The sequence below is a fragment of the Dreissena polymorpha genome, chromosome 10 (genome assembly GCF_020536995.1).
Source record: "Dreissena polymorpha isolate Duluth1 chromosome 10, UMN_Dpol_1.0, whole genome shotgun sequence".
NCBI lineage: Eukaryota > Metazoa > Mollusca > Bivalvia > Myida > Dreissenidae > Dreissena > Dreissena polymorpha.
Genome location: NC_068364.1, coordinates 8,484,033 through 8,507,156, shown reverse-complemented (window position 1 = coordinate 8,507,156; position 23,124 = coordinate 8,484,033). Strand labels below are relative to the sequence as shown.

Below are 23,124 nucleotides of genomic sequence, written 5' to 3'. Positions count from 1 at the left end.
AAAATTAACCCCCTTTGTAAGTTTGTTTCAAAATAAATATATTTTAAGTTGTGGTGACCTTGACATTGGAGATATTGACGTGATTCTTTCGTGCGACACACCGTCCCATGATGGTGAACAAATGTGCCGAATAATTGTAAAATCTCACAATGAATGACATAGTTATGGCCCAGACAAGCTCATTTATTGCCAATTTTGACCTTTGAACTCAAAGTGTGACCTTGACCTTGGAGATATCGACGTAATTATTTCGCGCGACACACCGTCCAATGATGGTGAACAAATGTGCCAAATGATTTTAAAATATGACAATGAACGACATAGTTATGGCCCGGACAAGCTTGTTCCGCCCGCCCGCCAGCCCGCCCGCATTCGCCAATCTAATAACCAGTTTTTTCCTTCGGAAAACTTGGTTAAAAATGACCTTTGACCTTGAAGGATGACCTTGACCTTTCACCACTCAAAATGTGCAGCTCCATGAGATGCACATGAATTTATGTTTTTTGACCTTTGACCATGAAGGATGACCTTGACCTTTCACCACTAAAAATGTGCAGCTTCATAAGATACACATGCATGGCAAATATCAAGTTGCTATCTTCAATATTGCAAAAGTTATGAGCAACGTTAAAGTTTTCGGACGGACACACGGACGGACGGACGGACGGTCAAAATTTGTGTGCGTATGGAAAGGCGTTGTCCATATACACATGCATACCAAATATGAAGGTTATATCTCAAGGGACATAGAAGTTATGAGCATTTTTCGAAACCTAAACGCAGATTTTGAAACCTAAACGCAGACCCCTACTTCAAGGTCAAGGTCAAAGGGGTCAAAATTGTTTTGTGTATGGAAAGGCCTTGTCCATATACACATGCATACCAAATATGAAGGTTATATCTCAAGGGAAATTTATGGCCATTTTTGACCTTTGAACTCAAAGTGTGACCTTGACCTTGGAGATATCGACATAATTATTTCGCGCGACACACCGTCCAATGATGGTGAACAAATGCGCCAAATGATTTTAAAATCTGACAATGAACGACATAGTTATGGCTCGGACAAGCTCATTTATGGCCATTTTTGACCTTTGAACTCAAAGTGTGACCTTGACCTTGGAGAAATCGACGTAATTATTTCGCGTGACACACCGTCCAATGATGGTGAACAAATGTGCCAAATGATTATAAAATCTGACAATGAACGACATAGTTAAGGCCCGGACAAGCTTGTTCCGCCAGCCCGCCAGCCAGCCCGCCAGCCAGCCAGCCAGCCAGCCCGCCCGCATTCGCCAATCTAATAACCAGTTTTTTCCTTCGGAAAACCTGGTTAATAAATCAATGTAATTATTCAAGCATAAACTTTCAGTACGAAACATACTATTATATATAAATCACTTTATTGTTTTGTATGCTCAGTATAATAATAAAGTGTAAAATTGAATTGTTCTTTGTTAATTGCCCTTGATTGATTACAACTATAAGTACTTTAGAATTACATAGCGATATCACATAAGTACCTGGCATGAACATGTCAACATTAATTTTTAAGTTATAAATGCGTTTTGAGTGTAGATTAGTTAAATAGCAATAGTTCTAATTCTGATAATATACAAATTCTGATAATATAATAAATAGTGTGTTTCTCTTTCCGAAAATTCAAGAGCAATTTAACCAAAATTTAGCAGAACAAGGACAAATTTCTGCAGTACATTGGAGACACTGACAGCTACTTACAGTATAAATGATTGTTGCAGAAAGACTGCATCACATAGTATATTGTGTATAAAATACAGTCATGTTGCAACAATCATGACAAGGAAGAGTTCTTACTATATAAGGTTTAGTCTGCAAAAAGCAAGAAATGATAGTTAAGTAACTCAAATACTGAAACAAAAGAATACAGTCACACAAAGTCAGACATTTAAAACGAAAGCGAAAAACAGCATATTTATTAATATACTGGTTAATGTAGAATTGAAATGGTTAGTCAGTCTATTTGAAATCATGAAGCATAATAAGCAGATTTTCTAAACATTACTATAAAGCATAAATTGTTCTTGATATACTATGAATATAACTTAAACAACCAGATTGTGGTATATGTGCCTTATGTTCACACATGAAATTAGAAATGAGGGTAAATTACAAGTACATAATTATATCCTGAATGAATCATGATTCATATAATATAAATTTTGCACAGAAAATCCCTGAAAATAATAACGTAGATGTGTAAGGACATCCAAACAAAGTTGCACATCAATTTGACATCAGCTACAACAATAATCACTTAATACCAGATACAATGCAGTATTGTCATTATAAAATGAATAGTAGTATAATTCAGCTTAAAAAAATATGAGATAGTTAGCAATTTTTCTTTCAGATTTTTTTATAAATATCTCCCAGAAGTCCTCAAAGCACAAACCTAATCAGTTTAATCTTACAGGTAAAACTGTAAAACCTACAAATCACTTGTTTCAATTTGATAATGACAATCCTGGACCAGTATTCATAAAAATTCTTAGACTTAGTCTTAAAATAAAGAATTGTCTTAGAAAGGTAATGTGCTAAAACTACTTGAGATTTAAGTGGAGCATGGGAGAAATTACCAATAATTATAAAATTCTTTGTTAAGAAAAATATGTAAATAGTATACCCACACATGTAAGCTCAAATAGATGAAAACTATTCTTATTGAGTCTAAGACTTTTCTTAAGTGTAAGAATGTGTTGATGAATACCGGCCCTGTAAACTGTAAAAATACATGCCAAGTCATACCTCGTCGAATCGTGTTGTCTGCTTCTTGTCCCGCTGCAGACGACGCTCCTTCCTGCTCTCCTTCTCCTCCTCCTTCACCTCTGAGAGAGCCTCCTCCTGAAACCATAGCAACATACAGTGAGCCCCTTTATTGAAGCCTCCTCCTGAAACCATAGCAACATACAGTGAGCCCCTTTATTGAAACCTCCTCCTGAAACCATAGTAACATACAGTGAGCCCGTTTATTGAAGCCTCCTCCTGAAACCATAGCAACATACAGTGAGCCCCTTTATTGAAGCCTCCTCCTGAAACCATAGCAACATACAGTGAGCCCCTTTATTGAAGCCTCCTCCTGAAACCATAGCAACATACAGTGAGCCCCTTTATTGAAGCCTCCTCCTGAAACCATAGCAACATACAGTGAGCCCCTTTATTGAAGCCTCCTCCTGAAACCATAGCAACATACAGTGAGCCCCTTAAACGAAGCCTCCTCCTGAAACCATAGCAACATACAGTGAGCCCCTTTATTGGAGCACCCTGTGCCTTTGTGCTCTTTCGCTAACAATACATTGAGACATTCTTTGAGAATACCAGCCTCAGTGCAGATGTGTTATGTTCTCATCAGCCTTTACAACCATTACAAACTTTTCCAGCAGACCTTCAAAGTAATGACTATAAACACTACTAAGTTTGTTACAATTCATAAACCAGATGCATTGAGCCTCCCTCACTCTAGGAAAACCGGCTTTAATGGTGTGGTAAAGTATCAGCCCAGATTAGCCTGTCCACACAGGCTTTAATGATGTGGTAAAGTATCAGCCCAGATTAGCCTGGCTTTAATGATCTGCGTAAAGTATCAGCCCAGATTAGCCTGTCCACACATGCTTTAATGGTGTGCGTAAAGTATCAGCCCAGATTAGCCTGTCCACACATGCTTTAATGATGTGGTAAAGTATCAGCCCAGATTAGCCTGTCCACACATGCTTTAATGATGTGCGTAAAGTATCAGCCCAGATTAGCCTGTCCACACATGCTTTAATGATGTGGTAAAGTATCAGCCCAGATGAGCCAGTCCACACATGCTTTAATGATGTGGTAAAGTATCAGCCCAGATTAGCCTGTCCACACATGCTTTAATGATGTGCGTAAAGTATCAGCCCAGATTAGCCTGTCCACACATGCTTTAATGATGTGGTAAAGTATCAGCCCAGATTAGCCTGTCCACACATGCTTTAATGATGTGTAAAGTATCAGCCCAGATTAGCCTGTCCACACATGCTTTAATGATGTGGTAAAGTATCAGCCCAGATTAGCCTGTCCACACATGCTTTAATGATGTGGTAAAGTATCAGCCCAGATTAGCCTGTCCACACATGCTTTAATGATGTGGTAAAGTATCAGCCCAGATTAGCCTGTCCACATATGCTTTAATAGTGTGGTAAAGTATCAGCCCAGAATAGCCTGTCCACACATGCTTTAATAGTGTGGTAAAGTATCAGCCCAGATTAGCCTGTCCACACATGCTTTAATGATGTGTAAAGTATCAGCCCAGATTAGCCTGTCCACACATGCTTTAATGATGTGTGTAAAGTATCAGTACAGATTAGCCTGTCCACACATGCTTTAATGATGTGCGTAAAGTATCAGCCCAGATTAGTCTGTCCACACATGCTTTAATGATGTGGTAAAGTATCAGCCCAGATTAGCCTGTCCATACATGCTTTAATGATGTGGTAAAGTATCAGCCCAGATTAGTCTGTCCACACATGCTTTAATGATGTGGTAAAGTATCAGCCCAGATTAGCCTGTCCACACATGCTTTAATGATGTGGTAAAGTGTCAGCCCAGATTAGCCTGTCCATACATGCTTTAATGATGTGTAAAGTATCAGCCCAGATTAGCCTGTCCACACATGCTTTAATGATGTGTGTAAAGTATCAGTACAGATTAGCCTGTCCACACATGCTTTAATGATGTGCGTAAAGTATCAGCCCAGATTAGTCTGTCCACACATGCTTTAATGATGTGGTAAAGTATCAGCCCAGATTAGCCTGTCCACACATGCTTTAATGATGTGTAAAGTATCAGCCCAGATTAGCCTGTCCACACATGCTTTATTGGTGTGCGTAAAGTATCAGCCCAGATTAGCCTGTCAACACATGCTTTTATGATGTGTAAAGTATCAGCCCAGATTAGCCTGTCAACACATGCTTTATTGGTGTGCGTAAAGTATCAGCCCAGATTAGCCTGTCCACACATGCTTTAATGATGTGGTAAAGTATCAGCCCAGATTAGCCTGTCCACACATGCTTTAATGATGTGGTAAAGTATCAGCCCAGATTAGCCTGTCCACACATGCTTTAATGATGTGGTAAAGTATCAGCCCAGATTAGCCTGTCCACACATGCTTTAATGATGCGTAAAGTATCAGCCCAGATTAGCCTGTCCACACATGCTTTATTGGTGTGCGTAAAGTATCAGCCCAGATTAGCCTGTCCACACATGCTTTAATGATGTGCGTAAAGTATCAGCCTAGCCTGTCCACACATGCTTTAATGATGTGGTAAAGTATCAGCCCAGATTAGCCTGTCCACACATGCTTTAATGATGTGGTAAAGTATCAGCCCAGATTAGCCTGTCCACACATGCTTTATTGGTGTGCGTAAAGTATCAGCCCAGATTAGCCTGTCCACACATGCTTTAATGATGTGTAAAGTATCAGCCCAGATTAGCCTGTCCACACATGCTTTATTGGTGTGCGTAAAGTATCAGCCCAGATTAGCCTGTCCACACATGCTTTAATGATGTGGTAAAGTATCAGCCCAGATTAGCCTGTCCACACATGCTTTAATGATGTGTAAAGTATCAGCCCAGATTAGCCTGTCCAAACATGCTTTATTGGTGTGCGTAAAGTATCAGCCCAGATTAGCCTGTCCACACATGCTTTAATGATGTGGTAAAGTATCAGCCCAGATTAGCCTGTCCACACATGCTTTAATGATGTGGTAAAGTATCAGCCCAGATTAGCCTGTCCACACATGCTTTAATGATGTGGTAAAGTATCAGCCCAGATTAGCCTGTCCACACATGCTTTAATGATGTGCGTAAAGTATCAGCCCAGATTAGCCTGTCCACACATGCTTTAATGATGTGGTAAAGTATCAGCCCAGATTAGCCTGTCCACACATGCTAAGCAGGGACGACACTTACCAATTGTAAGTAAGTTTTTTCATTAAAATAAGTCTCTTTTAATGAAATCCAGTCCAGACAGAAAGTTTCGTATCGCATTAGCCTATGTGGACTTCACAGGCTAATCTGGGACAACACTTTATGCACAAGCATTAATCCAAGTTTTCCCACAACATGTCTAACAATATTCTGGACTAGATTTCTCAAAAATTCTTAAGTCTGTTATAAATAACTGCTTTTTTTCACCAATAATCCAACTTAGGAATTTATCGTTCTGTATACAAATAGTTGTTTCATTGACAAAAAATAAACATACCATTGGCAATATTTTATAAATAATAGTTCACTTAGCGAGTTGAAGCTAATTTTGTTGAATTAAACGTAAGAATATACCAGAAGTTCTGGTCTAGCATGGATAATCATTGTTTTTATCCCAAAAATAACAACAAAGATTCATTATTTTCTTTAAAGGTGCTTTGTGTTGGACAAGCTGTACCTAAATACATTTTTTTCCAGCAAAATTTGCTTATTTTAAGTAACTGACTAGTGTGGCGAGTGGCAGAGGTAGCCATGTAAGAAGGGCTCCAACACTGTGGCAATAACAGAAATAACATCAGAGCAATATGTATCTAATCTATGAAACTCATCATGGTATGGTTAACTATGTTACAAGAAACAAAACAACATTTCCTAGAGATGACAAATACTTTTAACAGTACTTGATGAAACCTGAAATAAACACACATGTGCATCACTCTGAGACAACAGGGCTTAATTCTTATGCATAAAGTGTTGTTTTAGATCAGACTGTGCAGACTGCACTGGCCATTCAGGGACAACACTTTCTGCCTTAACTGAATTTCCTCTAAAAAGAGACTTCCTTAAAAAATACCACAACAGCAGAAAGTGTCGTCAGTATGCACAGGCTAATCTTTCATGACACTTTACCCACATTCATTAAGCCCTGTTTTCTCAAATTAATAGCAACACTGCACCTTTGCTTTCTCCATCCTCATTCTCATCTTGTCCCTTATCGACAAACTCTTTGAGGGCATCTCATCTGAGGGTTCTTTAGGGACTGGGGAGGGGGGCTTGGCAGGTGGTTCCTCCTCCTCTCTAGGGGGCGGGGTCTCTTCCTCCTCCCCTGGGGGGCCCTCAATCAGGGCTTCAATTACATTCACAGATGTAATATTTATTACATGTTTTATATTTCCATATTTTCTTTGATAGTTTTTACTTTTTTTATATTTCAAACATAAAGAGATTTGTATACATATAATTGTACACAATATTAATAATATGTTCATGTTTAAATCAGATTTGAACACAAGACCATTTCTTATATAGTTATTTCCCTTTTTTCTTTGATGATAGTGAATTGAAAAAAAAAATCAACAATAATAGTTACACGTCTTCTTACTAATCTTGTACACTATCGCAAAATATGAAAGTATTGAACTTGTATCACTACGTGGGCTGTTAGTAAAAAGCCATGTAACTTTTTTTTTTAAAGAGAATCATTGTTTCCCAAGCTTTTGTGTTACAACAGGACTTAATTTTGCTGTACTGTTCTAAACCATTTCATCTTGATTATTTCCCTGCAGCTATTTAACATGTATACAAGTTCTATCCAAATCTATGAAATGGAATGTTTTCTAATTTTTACGCTAATATTGTGTTACATCAATTAAGTCTAATCACATAGATATATAACAGGCTTAAAAAAGAAATGTCTATTATAAATGTCTTGTAACTGAGCCTCACTCTGGGAAACTAGGGCTTAACCCTTTGCATGCTGGGAAATTTATCGTCTGCTAAAATGTTGTCTGCTGAATTTCTACAATTAGCATTTCTTCGATTTTTTTTTCAAAAAATACTATCAGAATAGCAAACAGTTTGGATCCAGATGAGACGCCACGTTCTGTGGTGTCTTATCTGGATCCAAACTGTTTGCAAAGGCCTTCAAAATTTGGTTCCCGCACTGAAAGAGTTAATGCATGTGCATAAAGTATTGTCCCAGATAAGCCTGTGCAGTCTGCACAAGCCAATCATGGAAAACACTTTCGGCTTGTATGTTAATTTTTGTATTAAATGGGTTGTATTTTAAAAGTCAATCCAGTCTATGTGGAAAGTATCGTCTCTGATACTTGATACTTCCTGTTTGGACTGTCTTGGACAACACTTTACACACATGCATAAAACCCTATTCTCTCATAGTACTGCCCAAATGTTCACAATGCTTTCCATCATAAAGATGAATATGCTGCAATTAGTGAAAACAAAACTCACTCTCTTCAGTCTCTTCCTTCTTCTTCCTCAGCCTCCTCACTTCCTCCCCCTCAGCCTCCTCGGGCGCTGGTTCCCTTTCTTCCTCCTCTGGCATGGGCAGGGTACCATCGTCAGAAACCACTGACATGGGAGCCGACTCCTCCATTTCCTCCCGCTCTGCATCCTCTATTTTCTGTCGACTCTTCCTCTTCGCCTCTTTCAGCTGCCTCGCCAAGTCATCTTTGGGGGAGATAACTTCATCTGCCAACTGAAACAGTCAATCAAGAATCTGTGATTTTTAGCTCGGCTGTTTTCTGAGAAAACCTGAGGTATTTTCATAGCCAGCTCGTTGTCCGCCATCGACGTCCGCATCGTGCTAAAACCTTAACATTTTGTTAAGGTTTTGAACATTGGCTCTAAAATCAAAGTGCTTCAACCTACAACTTTGAAACTTCATATGTACCTGCACCTTGATTAGTTCTACATGCCACACCCATTTTTGGGTTACTAGGTCAAAGGTCAAGGTCACTGTGACCTCTAACAAAAAAAGTATGCGGTGCTCTTGTTGTGATTGATATATGTTGTTGTTTTTCAATATAATTCATATTTTTTTATTCAAATATTTTGCCAATATCTCATCAATAACAAATACCATTAACCTAAGATAAAAAATAAATCAATCAAGACAGACAAATATGGCTATGGTAACTCTCCTGAGTTTAGGGAATCAAAATTCATACAAGTATTTGCACAGATTGCCACCAAGGGACAATTTTCATAATGTTCAGAGATATAACAAGGGGCTACTGATAACATTGTTAACTACGATTCTACTATGTTGCCAACACAATTGAAGTATGAACATTGCCTAATGCTTAAAACTTAAAAAATCTGGTGCACCGCGCTTCTTCTGAATGGCAGATTTCTATCTATTAAGTTTCAAGTTTAAATAGCTTTCTCAGTGTCAGAGTTAGCCTTCAGCCAAAAAACCAACATAGGGCAATAATTCCAAAATGATGAGCATCAAGATGTAGAGTTCAGATTATTATGCACTGCACTGCCCCTCTGTAAGATAAAATCAACATTTAAAGTGTTGAAAGCAAAAATAGTCTTAGATTGATGCTGCAATCAGAAACAAGGGGACTGAAACACTGCTAGGGCTGACAGAGAAGCATCTTCATGCTTCCTGAATCACAAGTCAGCCAACATCAAATAGCCCCACATTCTGGTGGTAATGTTTTTTCGAGAAATCAAAACAATATAAAGTTTTTTGATAAAGGACCATTCATGCATGTGCTAAGTTCCATCAAGCAGTTTCAACAGAGATTTTCTTATACCGGTAAATAGTGACAATAATTATGATGGACAAAAATAGAAGTTCAGACTTTATGGCTTTGTGCTCAGGTGAACTAAAATTAAAATCATCCCTACCTCCTTCTTCTTCCTCCTCCTTTTCGTCTTTAGCGTCTTCACTAAGGCATCTGCCTCGGCTGCCTCCATCTAAATGGACATTACAGGATATAACAGGATGATGATTGAGCCTCATTCTGGCAAAACCGGTTTAATGAATGTGCTTAAAGTGCTGTCCTGGATTAGCTTGTGCAAACTGCACAGGCTCATTTGGGACGACACTTTCCGGTTTTATTTTGTTGTTCAGAAGAGACTTCCTATCAACAAATAATACCATAAAAGCAAAAAGTGTAGTCTTTGTCTCCCTGATTAGAGTGCAGCCCGCACAGGCTAATCTGGGACAACAGGCTAATCTGGGACAACAGGCTAATCTGGGACAACAGGCTAATCTGGGACAACAGGCTAATCTGGGACAACAGGCTAATCTGGGACAACAGGCTAATCTGGGACAACAGGCTAATCTGGGACAACACTCTTTGCACAAGCACTGCAGTCAGTTTTCCAACAACCAGGTTAATATAATCTTCAAACACACTTGATTAATTATTATAATTTAATATATCCATTAAAAGTGTCAGGTAAGATGTGTCATATCGTCTTTGTTCCAGCACAACATAGGAGAATACACAGATACATAGGTGAAAAAACATGATTATGTGCTGTTTATTTGGTCTAATTACAAAGCCAATGATTGATTGATTTCCTGTTGTTTGTCTGAATTCTCACCAATTTCAACAGTATTTCAGTCATACGCGAGCAGTTTGTTAACCAACTCACACTTATCTTGGCTTAGCTGGTTTACTTGTACTTCGTGCAAGGAAAAAACAGCAACACAACAAATGGGCCCCGCTCTGTGAAAAGGGGGTTTAATGCATGTGCATAAGGTGTCATCCCATATCAACCTGTGCAGTCTGCACAGGCTAATTAGGGACAACACATTTTGCCTCAACTGGATTTTCGCTAAGAAGAAACTTTCTTTAAACAAAAACAAAAAAAAAGCGAAAAGTGTCATCCCTGATTAGCCTGTGCGGACTGCACAGACTGATCTGGGATGACACTATACGCACATGCTTTAAACCCCCTTATCACAGAGCAGGGCCCAGTTATAAAGTAGCTACCTCTGGGGATGAGTCTGTACCAGTCATCTCTGGTAAGTCTCCTTCCTGAAATGTTTGTGTTGTATAAATGAACAGGTAATTGTAGAGAACAAATGAACTTGCTTGTCATTCATAAAATACTTTTTATTACTTGAAAACACATGAATATTTATGGAAACAAAACATACCATACCAAAAAGAAGTACAAACAAGCTGCCACTAATTAATTTATTAAAATTAATGAATGAATTAAAGTGTATTCAAGCTATGTTTTTGGAAATAAAGTATTTGTTATTATGAAATTTCCAGATTAGTGAATTCGAAATTTGTAAGGAAACAGATGTAAAAAAAACTTCTGATGCAAATGTTTAGATACTAATGCAGCCTTATTTTTGCCCAACTGGAAAAATTTGTGTCTTGAAATCTTCATATTGGGAAATTGGTATATTTTATTTTTTGCTCCCAAAAAACTAAATGTTGTCAATATAATATTTACCTAGGTTCAATCCATAGAGCTGCATATTGGAACTAACAAAATGTAACAATTTATTTATTAAAAAAATCTTTTTTTTTTTGAAACCTTCAATTGGGAATTTTCATGACAGCAAATGGCAATTTTTTCTTCATTGGAAAGTGCCGTTTTTCTGTACTTTATAAAGAAGGAAAAAAATCGCTGTAATGTCTATACCATGGATGGATTTGATATGCCCTCCTCTTCATCTTCACTTTGGATCAACCGTTCATCCTTCCTCTTTCTGCGTGCATTACTGAAAATAAATAATGAAACAGTTATAAAATTTCAGATGAAAGGCTTATCTAAACCCAATGATATACTGATTCACTGGAACGCTTTAAATGTTAGTCTATGGACAAATAGGAATTTTAAACAATGTGTCTCATGGTGAAGGGTACCAGGACAAATTGCCATAGTGTTGTTTAATTTAAGTTCTAAGATAAAGATTACAGATTTTATCAATCAAAATTTTCAGTTCATCTCCCTAGCCAGCTATTTGAGTTGTGGAATATTTACACTGTTCCAAATTTCAACATAAAAATGTCAGCAAGAATAGTTGGTTCAAACGTCGTCGTGTTTTTTAGGTTGCATGCAAAGGAAAACTCTCTATACTGCAATTCAGGTAAATTTAATGCATACATGCCATAAATTTTCAGACCAATTCCAGGACATTGAGCTAAATTTTCCGGGCCTTTGCCAATTTTCCGGGACATGTACACATATAGCGATATATATGGACATATAAGCATTTTGGGTACGAATTTTTTTTCACATCGTAAATTGCTAAATTCAAAAGCCTATCCGAAATACACTAGATCTATTAACGTCAAATTTAACATTACTACTTCCGTTACTAGATACAAGTCACGTGTTTTTCGTGTTAGAAAAGAGCACCAAATTCTTTTGTGTGCATGTCACGTCATCTGCATGAAACACGTGGGCGTATCCACGGCCGCATATAAACTTCGTAGCGCATTTGTTACTATTTAAAGATGTGATGAAATAACATCCAATCAGGGCGTTTTTTTCCCACTGAACATGCGTAAATCGCCTGACGTGATGTTCATGTTTTTTTACAACACAAAATACACCCACACTTTCCATGCAACGTTCTGCATAATTTTCGCGCGCTTTTATTGAGACAAAGGATAAAGCACTGTTTATTTAACACTAGTATTTGTAAATGTCGCGTAAGCATTAAAATTCGGAAGCGTGTTGCGGATTACAAATTGAATAATGCTCATTTGAGAATCGAACGAAACATTTACAGTTGTGCGTAATTAATTAAACAAAATGCAATAACATCACAGGCGTATGAAAATAACGTCACTCGTCGTCTGCATGATCTTACTGCAGGTACAGGTATGACTGCTGACGAGTGTTATCGCTCGTTCAAAGCATGCGCCAACAAACTGCCATAAAATCAGTATACATGTATTCAAGCCAATAAATAAACACATAAAACAATGCCGCCTTTTCGGTTTGACTGCGAACGTGAGACAATAGATATGATAAGAGGACCCCTGTTATTAAATTGATCGATTTTGACACATAACGTAGTCACCTATTTGGGTAGGCATTGCCATGGAGACGCTGCGGATTAGTGGGAACACAGATTCGAGGTGCAGTTAAGCCTAAGATAAGGTAATGTTTATATGGATTTTGTAAAGTCTGGGACATCTGACAGATTTCTGGGACTGCGGGACACGTTCTTCATTTCCGGGACAATCCCGGACAATCCGGGATGTATGCCATGTATGTTTAATGTGTTTTTGAAGTTTATTCATCGCTTTCCTTAATTGGTAATTAACAATGTCTGTTTAGTGATATGTACTGAATCACTGCGCAGAACTGCGGTTGTGTTTATGAAGGGATGCATATGGACTCCCAAAGTGGTAATAGCAAAAATTATCAAACTTTCAAAGGCTCTGGGAGAGGGAGTCCGTTTATATGGACTATCTCCTGTGGCTGCTACTGTCCCCCTTATCCACTTGTAAATACTTACAATCATAATGTAAATATTTTAAAATTGACACCCATTTAAGTACCTTTGTACAGTTTTTTCACTCCTTAGCCAATAGGCGCTGGCACAAAATATTCTTTCTAGACGGAGTGCTGTATAAGCAGAAAAAGAGTTTGATCGGGATTCCACAAGGTAGTAAAACTTCAAGAGGTGTTCAAAACACAAGTGTCTGACATATGTATGTTTATGTTTCTGAATGTACCAACTGACAAGTAAAATGTCTCACACGCTGTGATGGCACAAAAATATCATCGCCCAAAAATGTAGTCACAAATTATACAAATAACACTATTTCAGTTTTCTTACCTCGTCATATTTCAAGCGTTCTTGGCAACTGCAAATGTTGTAACAACTTTTAATCAGAGACGTTGTATAACACAATTTTATCGCTAGGTCATATACTAATGAAAATATAACATGCACACCTGGCTTTTAAATAAAAAATATATTGAGAAATATTAGTTTGTTTACAAAGTTTCAAGATTCAACTTGACGCTAGCAATGGCGGAGTTATTTCTGACAGACGCTTGCATTTCAACACAGATTGCTCATGGAAAATACACAATCGTCTGTGTAACTATGAAGGTGAAGGTTTTTATTAGAGAGTTTTCTGCTCGTGATTATCGTTCTTGTCAACGTGAAACAAAATAACACAATGTCAACATTAGTGAAGCTGTTTTCCCTGCATACGTTAAGAGGTCTACAGAATTGTCACATTGCAGGAACATCTTATCTGGTAATGAAATGTTTTGCTTTCACTAAAACTACTGACACTTCTGCATATGGAAAAATACTCAGTTTTTATAAGTCATGTTTTCTAGACTCAAGACTAGGTCATTTTTGTTTACAGATTAAGCTTATCATTTTAATTATTATTTTTTCAATAAATGTTAATAATAATATACTTCAAATACATTCAAACGGAATTTGAGAACTGGGGACTCTAATTTTATCAATTTTTCTAAATTCTCGCTTTTTTTATACACGCACTGTCTTTTCCACTGATGCAATTTTGAAGGGTATTTAATAGCACATATTTGCATACCAGTGGTCCAACCAGTATAGTGCATTACCTTAACAGGTCCATTTCGTGCAGGTTAACAGAATAATAAGATTAGATGTGACAATAGATTACATACTCCATAAAATGATTGTTTAATTGATTGCGATTAATGACTTCATCATTACATATTGATGATTTTGTTTATTAAGCACTTGCCTAACAAACTTCTGACATGGTTAGTTATGCCATAGTTTGCCTCTCAATAACAAATCTTTGCATTAAAATGCTCACGGCTTGTTGTTTCAGGTATCATGCAAATTCAGCACTTCCAACAGACTTCATGCTGCCAGTCACTACAAGACGGCCTTAGAGGCAGTACAGGACATACCCAGTGACTGCAAGCTTCTGGTGGGAGGTAAGCATATTGGTTGTTAGTTTTCAAAAGTTGAGCATAATATGAATAATGATTATGCATAATGTCATCCCAGTTGTTTGCACAGGCTGATCAGGGATTACTGTTTTCACTTTTATGGCATTTTTCTTTGAAAGGAAGTCTGTTAATAGTGAAAATCTATTCAAGGAAGAAACTCTTGTCCCTGATTGACCTGCACAGGCTGATCTGGGCCAAATTTACCCATATTACAGCTTAATTAATCTCCTTGCCTGAAGTCAAGCACATATAAAATATATCAAATTATTCACAAAATTTTCTGAAGCCCAGGAAGTATCTTAGACACTAGAAATTGAGAAAAGATTTCATGCAGACCCTTAAGAAAAATGTAATGCATGTGCACAAAGAATTGTCCCAATACACTTTCCTGCTTCTAAGATATGTTCTGGTATTTTTTGTTAAAAGGATAAAAATCATGTTAAGGCAGAACGTGTTGTCACTGATTAGCCTGTGCAGACTTCATAAAGCTAATCTAGGACGACACTTTGCACACATGCGTTTAGCCCCATCTCCCCAGAACAAGGTTCATATTAGCCCCATCTCCCCAGGACAAGGTTCATATTAGCCCCATCTCCCCAGGACAAGGTTCATATTAGCCCCATCTCCCCTGGACAAGGTTCATATAAGCCCCATCTCCCCAGGACAAGGTTCATATTAGCCCCATCTCCCCAGGACAAGGTTCATATTAGCCCCATCTCCCCAGGACAAGGTTCATATTAGCCCCATCTCCCCTGGACAAGGTTCATATTAGCCCCATCTCCCCAGGACAAGGTTCATATTAGCCCCATCTCCCCAGGACAAGGTTCATATTAGCCCCATCTCCCCAGGACAAGGTTCATATTAGCCCCATCTCCCCAGGACAAGGTTCATATTAGCCCCATCTCCCCAGGACAAGGTTCATATTAGCCCCATCTCCCCAGGACAAGGTTCATATAAGCCCCATCTCCCCAGGACAAGGTTCATATTAGCCCCATCTCCCCAGGACAAGGTTCATATTAGCCCCATCTCCCCAGGACAAGGTTCATATTAGCCCCATCTCCCCAGGACAAGGTTCATATTAGCCCCATCTCCCCAGGACAAGGTTCATATTAGCCCCATCTCCCCTGGACAAGGTTCATATTAGCCCCATCTCCCCTGGACAAGGTTCATATTAGCCCCATCTCCCCAGGACAAGGTTCATATTAGCCCCATCTCCCCTGGACAAGGTTCATATTAGCCCCATCTCCCCAGGACAAGGTTCATATTAGCCCCATCTCCCCTGGACAAGGTTCATATTAGCCCCATCTCCCCAGGACAAGGTTCATATTAGCCCCATCTCCCCAGGACAAGGTTCATATTAGCCCCATCTCCCCAGGACAAGGTTCATATTAGCCCCATTTCCCCAGGACAAGGTTCATATTAGCCCCATCTCCCCAGGACAAGGTTCATATTAGCCCCATCTCCCCTGGACAAGGTTCATATTAGCCCCATCTCCCCAGGACAAGGTTCATATTAGCCCCATCTCCCCAGGACAAGGTTCATATTAGCCCCATCTCCCCTGGACAAGGTTCATATTAGCCCCATCTCCCCAGGACAAGGTTCATATTAGCCCCATCTCCCCAGGACAAGGTTCATATTAGCCCCATCTCCCCAGGACAAGGTTCATATTAGCCCCATCTCCCCAGGACAAGGTTCATATTAGCCCCATCTCCCCAGGACAAGGTTCATATGTTATCACAACAATTCAAGACACTTCTTACCCTCAGTTTTCTACACAGTCCTGAGTTATCTGTCTTTAATCCTTTCCCACTTAGAAGCAAAGTAAAAATGGTTTTGTGCAAACAGCACTACACCAGGACAGCCTGCGAGTAACTCTCAGTCTGTTCAGGTTTTATGCTGTGTGCTGCTCATCAGTATCTAAGGGTTGGAAATGAAGACGTTAAAACTTGAATTTAGTAAGATAGGTCTTTAATTAAATTTAACTTTCTAAGAAACTACCCATGATTCAAAATACGTATCTAAGTGGTAGAGGGTTTAACTTAATTGATGTGCTCGAGTATCAGTGACATGTTATTAGATATTATTTTTTAAAGGGCAGAGGCCATAAATAGTGAATATATGACCCTTGCTGTAGGAAAACAAACAGTTTAAAATGTGTGTAAAGTGTCTGCGCAGGCTAATCAGGGACAACATTTTTGTTTTTAAAAATGAATTTTTGGTTGAGAGAAAGTTTGTTTTAAATAAAAATCCAGTTAAGCCATTAAGCACCATTTTCGCAGAGTGAGGTTAATCGATGGTATTTTGTTCAAGGTTTTGGACTGTGTGGCATACCAGAGAATCTGATTGGAGCGTTGCTGGAGACCAAGCCTAAGGGTCTGACCATTGTCAGCAACAATGCTGGTGTCGATGACTTTGGGTTGGGACTTCTTCTCAAGCAAAAACAGGTAACTGCTATAAATGGCCTTTTACCTATCATGTCAAACAGGGAATGATTGATACATTTTACAAAGTTTATTTTCTACATTTATATAAATAAACCTTTATAATGCTGCTCATGGAAAAGAAAACTTAAATTTGTTGAATTACTTAAAATAAAATTATGTATAATAAATATTTAACGGCACTGCATAGGAATATTTCTGGGTTTTTGGTTGGTTCTTTACCTAAGTCCATAAATTCAAAGTGATATCTTTTAAAATATGGTTGTCATGACAACAAAAAGCTTTTTAAAAAGCTAGCAAACTTTGAAAACCTTCTTGTCATGATCAAATTGTTGCTGGATTATAAATAGTTTTGAAACAAAAATATCATGTGGTAAGGTTCTAGCGTTTATACAGGTTGTTCTGAGTATTTAAGCAAATCGTTGACAAAACTCAGAAACGTATAAACAGTATTTCAAGAAGCTTTCCTTTGAAAATATTCAATTCAAAGATGTTCATTTATATATATTTTATGACACTTTGACAGCTTCTTATAAAAGACTTTAAATTCCTGGTGGACATTGTGAGTTGGGTCCACGATTATCATAGGTAACATTTCATGATACCTAAAACATTATTTTTAAATTTTAAAAGACCACTTGTAGATAGATTTTTTATAAACAACTTAAGAAATATATATTATGTAATGTTAATTATGATATAACAAGGACAACGGTTTTTCCAGATTGCAACCCTAATACCCGGTATACATATACATGTATTATGATTGTCAACATCTTGTTGGCTCATCATGTAGCACTGATTTTTTTATGCCCCCAGATTGAAAGATCGGGGGTATATTGTTTTTGGCCTGTCTGCCTGTCATTCATTCATTGTGTGTGTCCCAAAACTTTAACCTTGGATAGAGTTTGATAACTTTTGCATTATTGAAGATAGCAACTTCATATTTGGCATGCATGTGTATCTCACGGAGCTACATATTTTGAGTGGTGAAAAGTCAAGGTCAAGGTCATCCTTCAAGGTCAAAGGTCAAATATTGTTGTATTTTTCTTTCCTAAAACTTTAACCTACTTTAAAGCTTGGTCCTAACTTTTTTAATATTTAAGATAGCAACTTGGCATGCATGTGTATCTCATGGAGCTGCACGTTTTGAGTGGTGAAAGGTCAAGGTCATCCTTCAAGGTCAAAGGTCAAATTTATGGCTTCAAAGCGGCGCAATAGGGGGCATTGTGTTTCTGACAAACACATCTCTTGTTTATAGATAAAATTCAACCAAATAAACGATTATTGTCTGTTTCAAATTATATGAAGATATATGAATTGCGTTCTGAGAAAACTGTGCAGTCCACTGAGGCTAATCAGGGACAACACTTTCCGCTTTTATGACATTTTTTATTTAAATGAAGTATCTTCTTAGCAAAAATTCAATTTGGGCGGAAAGTGTCGTCCCTGATTAGCCTGTGCGAATTGCACAGGGTATTCTGGGACGACACTTTACGCACATGCATTATGCCCAGTTTTCTCAGAACACGATTCATATATACTGCAAGAAAATTCTTTGAATTGATATACCTTGCCTTCTCCTCATTTACATCTTTACACCTATGTCATGAAGTTTTATGTTGAAATCTGTTATAGTTTCTGAAAGATAACCCTTAAACATTTGTGAAAGATGGACTGACGGACTGACAGACTTACCGACAGATGGAGGGACAACGCCAAAACTACATCCATCCTCCTTTAGAATGGAAAAAAACAACAGTGTACAGATGTAGCCGGTCATGATTATATGATCATTTCAGATAAAGAGAATGATATCATCTTACGTGGGAGAGAATGCAGAGTTTGAGCGGCAGTACCTGAGTGGGGAACTGGAGGTGGAACTGACCCCACAGGTGAAAAGAGGGGGTTCACAGCTGTCATTGTGTGACTCATTGAGGGGAGGTTGACAGCTGTCATTGTGTGACTTACAGAGAGGGGGTTCACAGCTGTCAATGTGTGACTCACAGAGAGGGGGTTCACAGATCTCATTATGTGACTCATTGAGGGGAGGTTGACAGCTGTCATTGTGTGACTCACAGTGATGTGGTTCACAGATCTGATTGTGTGGTTTTACTGAGAGATGGTTCACAGATCTCATTGTGTGATTCACTGAGAGGGGGTTCACAGCTGTCATTGTGTGACTCACTGAGAGGGGGTTCACAGCTGTTATTGTGTGACATACTGAGAGGGGTTTCACAAATGTCATTTTGTGAATCACTTAGAGGGGGTTCACAGGTGTCATTGTGTGACTCACTGACACTGGAAGCATTTTCATTTTAGTTATTTCTAGTTTGTTTTTTGGTCAAATTATGTGACAAGTTTTGGTTTGCCAATCTCAAAAAGTATCCTCCAGTTACTGTGTATTGAGCGGTTAAAGAAACAAGTAAAAGAATTTATAAATCAATGCAGACTATACAACTACAAACGATTTACCCTCTGAGATTTATTTAATTCTGGTAAAATCCATGTCAATTTTGTTTATTTACAGCATGTTTAACCAAGCAAAGCGGTTAGTTCAATACACACCCACAATAACATTCACTACGTGCGTGGTAACCTCGGAATACGGACATTTGCCCCTTCGGACATCTGCCCCTTCATGAAATCAGGACTAAACGGACATTTGCCCCTTCACTCAAATTCTCAAGGTGGACATTTGCCCCTTCACTCAAATTCTCAAGATGGACATTTGCCCCTTCGGACGATATTTCTATAGTGCCTATGGTTGTGAATTCAATGATGGTTTGACGAGAGTTCATTCATGATATGCTTACATGTTATACGTGTCATTCTCCTTGTTTGATAAGTGTTCCTTCAAATGAATTTAATTTAAAGAGAACTCAACTGAGTCATTTTAATTTTGTTATTTGTGTCATTGAATAATTTTAGAAATATTAATTTTTGTAATAAATATTTCATAAAAGATGATTCCATTATTGTATTTTATTAATGTTCTTTTTCAAATATATTTGCATTTAAATGCATTATCTTTGATGCTCTAGATCAATACCTTCATGAATTAAATAATTGCAGACCACCTCTTTAATGGTAAAAAAAAAGTTAGTTTAACAATCCTTATTCAGTCGTCGAAATTCGCACTAGTCCGACAGCAAAAAACTAGTTTTTTTTAATTCGGGCTTGTAGGAAATCCAATATTACAAGCCCGACGTGCTTGTACAATTCATTTAACAAAACAAGTTCGAATTTCATTTTCAATATTTGTAAACGAAGTTTTGAGCCGCTTAAATCAACAGCTGCTTATGTTTTAACACACTGCGCGCACGTGCTGGGCAATCAGCCGATAATTGGATTACTGCGCATAAAGCTCATGGTTTTGTGGTTCCCGGATTATTATTATGTAAAATAAATCTTTTGCGTTTCGTTCGGGACACAGAGAGTAATGGCCGAACAGTTGTCATTGAAGTACGTCGTTGAGGAATGCAGATCTGAGGTAAGTGTGATTGACGCATTTGTCAACTGGCTTTTTGTAGAATAACCTAGCACTAAATTGCTTATATATTTTCTGGTGGTTCAGGTTTGCTCTCTCTTTCACATGGATATATGGGATACATTTCTGCTAATTTTTTACCTAAACTTAATGTATATATTTATAATTGTGATTAAATTGAAATCCGTGTGTGAAATTAATTTCTTCTTATTTCAGGATCCGAAAGAGGCTGGCTCAGATGAAGAGGAAGCTGACTTGGATGAGGATGAAATTAATAAGAGAGTTGTATTGTGTTCTAAAGATTGAATAAATAAATGCTTCTTTGGATGTTTTATGTTATGTTTATCTGCATTTTTAACAAAAATGTTTGGGCTAGTAAAATCTGACTCGGGCTAGTTCAAATTCCCATATTACTAGCCCCACTTTATATTTATTGTCAAGAAGTTTTCACAGTTATTTTTCGCATTTATACCAGTGGCATTAGTTTATAAATTGATACAAATGATATAAAAAGAATGCAGAAATGTACTATCCTCATAACTCGTATTTTCATCATGGCAGTTATTCTCAGCACCAGCTCTCAAAAACTCTGCTATGAGGGTCACTTGTATGCAAAGAAGCACCCCTCTAAGAGTACGATTTGTTGGGAATGCTGCAAGCAACGAACTCTCCTGTGTTTATTATGTGCATGCATGTTTGAAAATAAGTAAATAAAGATAATGATAAAAAACAATGTTTATTATTAATGCAATAGAGGGGCAAATGTTCGAAGGTGCAAACGTCCACCTTGAGAAATTGAGTGAAGGGGCAAATGTCCACCTTGAGAATTTGAGTGAAGGGGCAGATGTCTGTTTAGTCCTGATCTCATGAAGGGGCAGATGTCCGAAGGGGCAAATGTCCTACATTCGGTAACCTCCTATCCTAAAGTAACACTTGAAAGGGAAAGCACTGGATTGCAATAGGCATAAGGCCATCTTAACTTAAAAATTTGATTCACTGAAAAAACTAAAAGTAATTAAACTTTGTTGTAACTTCTAATAACAATTTAAAGATATTTTGATCTATTTGTCATTCTTCTTTTTAGCAACATGGACATATCAAAATGCTCAATTGCACAATTTTTTGACATTTGTTCTAATAAATTTCAAAATATTTGTTACTATTAAAAGATTTCCTTAAATAAAAGTCCAAGCAGGACCTGACGTGATCACAGTTCTTATGCTATAATTTTTCATGCAACAATTTCTGAGAATCGTGAGGAAGTATTTTTTGGAAAATAAATTTAATAAATGGAAGTTTTGTGTTGTGCAGTTGTCTGCTTCACTTTCCAATTTATTAAAAAATGTGATAAAGAGGATCAATAAAATGTAATGGAATATCAATAAATTTGGATTATTTTAGTTGAAATAAGATTTTGAAATGCAATTATACCATTTTTTTCCGCATTTTGGTTGTGTTTGTATTTGTTTTCAAGCAAAGTATTGTAAGTTAAACAAAATACATGGAGCACATGCGTGTTATGTCATCACGAGAGCCTTGTTCCTAATGTAAACAAATTGATCGAAACCCAGACACGCTGGATACGAGGGAACTGGGCAATATATTTTTTTCCCAATGCCAAAAATTCTCGTTTGAAATTTTCTCCCAAAAAACACATAAAAAAAATAAATGTATCACAGCATAACATTAAGTTGATCTCCTTAATCAGATTTTAGAGTTAAACCTTTAAAAATGTATCATTGCAACCACTTGTATTCTCAATTTTATAGTATAAGTTAGCATTAACAACAACAACACTTTCCAATTTTATTAACCCTTTCAGTGCGGGAACCAAATTTTAAAGGCCTTTGCAAACAGTTTGGATCCAGATGAGACGCCACAGAACGTGGCGTCTCATCTGGATCCAAACTGTTTGCTATTCTGATAGTATTCTTTGAAAAAAATCGAAGAAAATGCTTATTTTATAAATTCAGCAGACAACATTTTAGCAGAAGACAAATTTCCCAGCATGCAAAGGGTTAAAGAATTTTGCATTTTTTCCCAATCCAAAGAGCCCCATTTCCAAATAGGAGAAAAAACACTCTGTGAACACAGAGATAAATTTCCATAGGCATCCTGTATCCTTGCATGCATAATTTATTTACTGGAAACCTTTAGTTATAATTCATGTGCAACAGAACCTTCAGACTTGTGATTATTTGTCTTGTGTATTTACTGAAAAAATAAAAGCCCTCACAAAAGTGTACTATTATTGATCTGCTCACCTTGTCAATGTATTTCAAGAGCTATCTACCCTTGTTTATTGTACGAGCATTTTACACTATGAATATTTTGCAACAATTATAGAAACAATTTTTCATCTGCATATGACCTTTTCTAGTGCAGGTATTCAAAAGAAACTTTGCACATGTGGTATGGGTGATTGTTTGAGGTCATTGACTCTTACCCGCAATTTAGCAGAATTATTCCTCTTTTTATGCTCCCGGATCGAAT

General features: G+C 37.5%; 2 protein-coding genes and 1 long non-coding RNA gene across 14 annotated transcripts in view; 2 read left to right on the top strand and 1 right to left on the bottom strand.

The window, feature by feature from the left end:
- The window catches only part of LOC127847992 (coiled-coil and C2 domain-containing protein 2A-like), a 71,710-nt gene extending 57,911 nt beyond the window's left edge, over positions 1 to 13,799 (bottom strand). For 8 of the 10 annotated variants that reach the window (XM_052380248.1, XM_052380253.1, XM_052380244.1 and 5 more), the window contains exons 1-8: positions 13,574 to 13,799; positions 11,419 to 11,497; positions 10,752 to 10,796; positions 9,655 to 9,723; positions 8,245 to 8,491; positions 6,951 to 7,120; positions 2,788 to 2,883; positions 1,837 to 1,851 (exon numbers count right to left, since the gene is read on the bottom strand). In XM_052380248.1, the coding sequence (XP_052236208.1) occupies positions 1,837 to 1,851; positions 2,788 to 2,883; positions 6,951 to 7,120; positions 8,245 to 8,491; positions 9,655 to 9,723; positions 10,752 to 10,796; positions 11,419 to 11,497; positions 13,574 to 13,581 (729 nt within the window). In that variant the 5' untranslated portion in view covers positions 13,582 to 13,799. The remainder of the gene's footprint in view (positions 1 to 1,836; positions 1,852 to 2,787; positions 2,884 to 6,950; positions 7,121 to 8,244; positions 8,492 to 9,654; positions 9,724 to 10,751; positions 10,797 to 11,418; positions 11,498 to 13,573) is intronic. The other 2 variants (XM_052380245.1, XM_052380252.1) reach the window with 1 other exon arrangement.
- A 37-nt stretch (positions 13,800 to 13,836) lies between these two features.
- Positions 13,837 to 23,124, top strand: part of LOC127847994 (succinyl-CoA:3-ketoacid coenzyme A transferase 1, mitochondrial-like) — a 28,437-nt gene continuing 19,149 nt past the window's right edge. For all 3 annotated transcript variants that reach the window (XM_052380260.1, XM_052380262.1, XM_052380261.1), the window contains exons 1-4: positions 13,837 to 14,003; positions 14,577 to 14,685; positions 17,011 to 17,144; positions 18,944 to 19,036. In XM_052380260.1, coding sequence (XP_052236220.1) covers positions 13,923 to 14,003; positions 14,577 to 14,685; positions 17,011 to 17,144; positions 18,944 to 19,036 — 417 coding nt within the window. In that variant the 5' untranslated portion in view covers positions 13,837 to 13,922. The remainder of the gene's footprint in view (positions 14,004 to 14,576; positions 14,686 to 17,010; positions 17,145 to 18,943; positions 19,037 to 23,124) is intronic.
- LOC127848002 (uncharacterized) lies at positions 15,861 to 16,480 on the top strand. Its single transcript, XR_008034265.1, has 3 exons — positions 15,861 to 15,895; positions 16,082 to 16,112; positions 16,423 to 16,480. It is a non-coding gene; the product is annotated as an uncharacterized LOC127848002 (long non-coding RNA).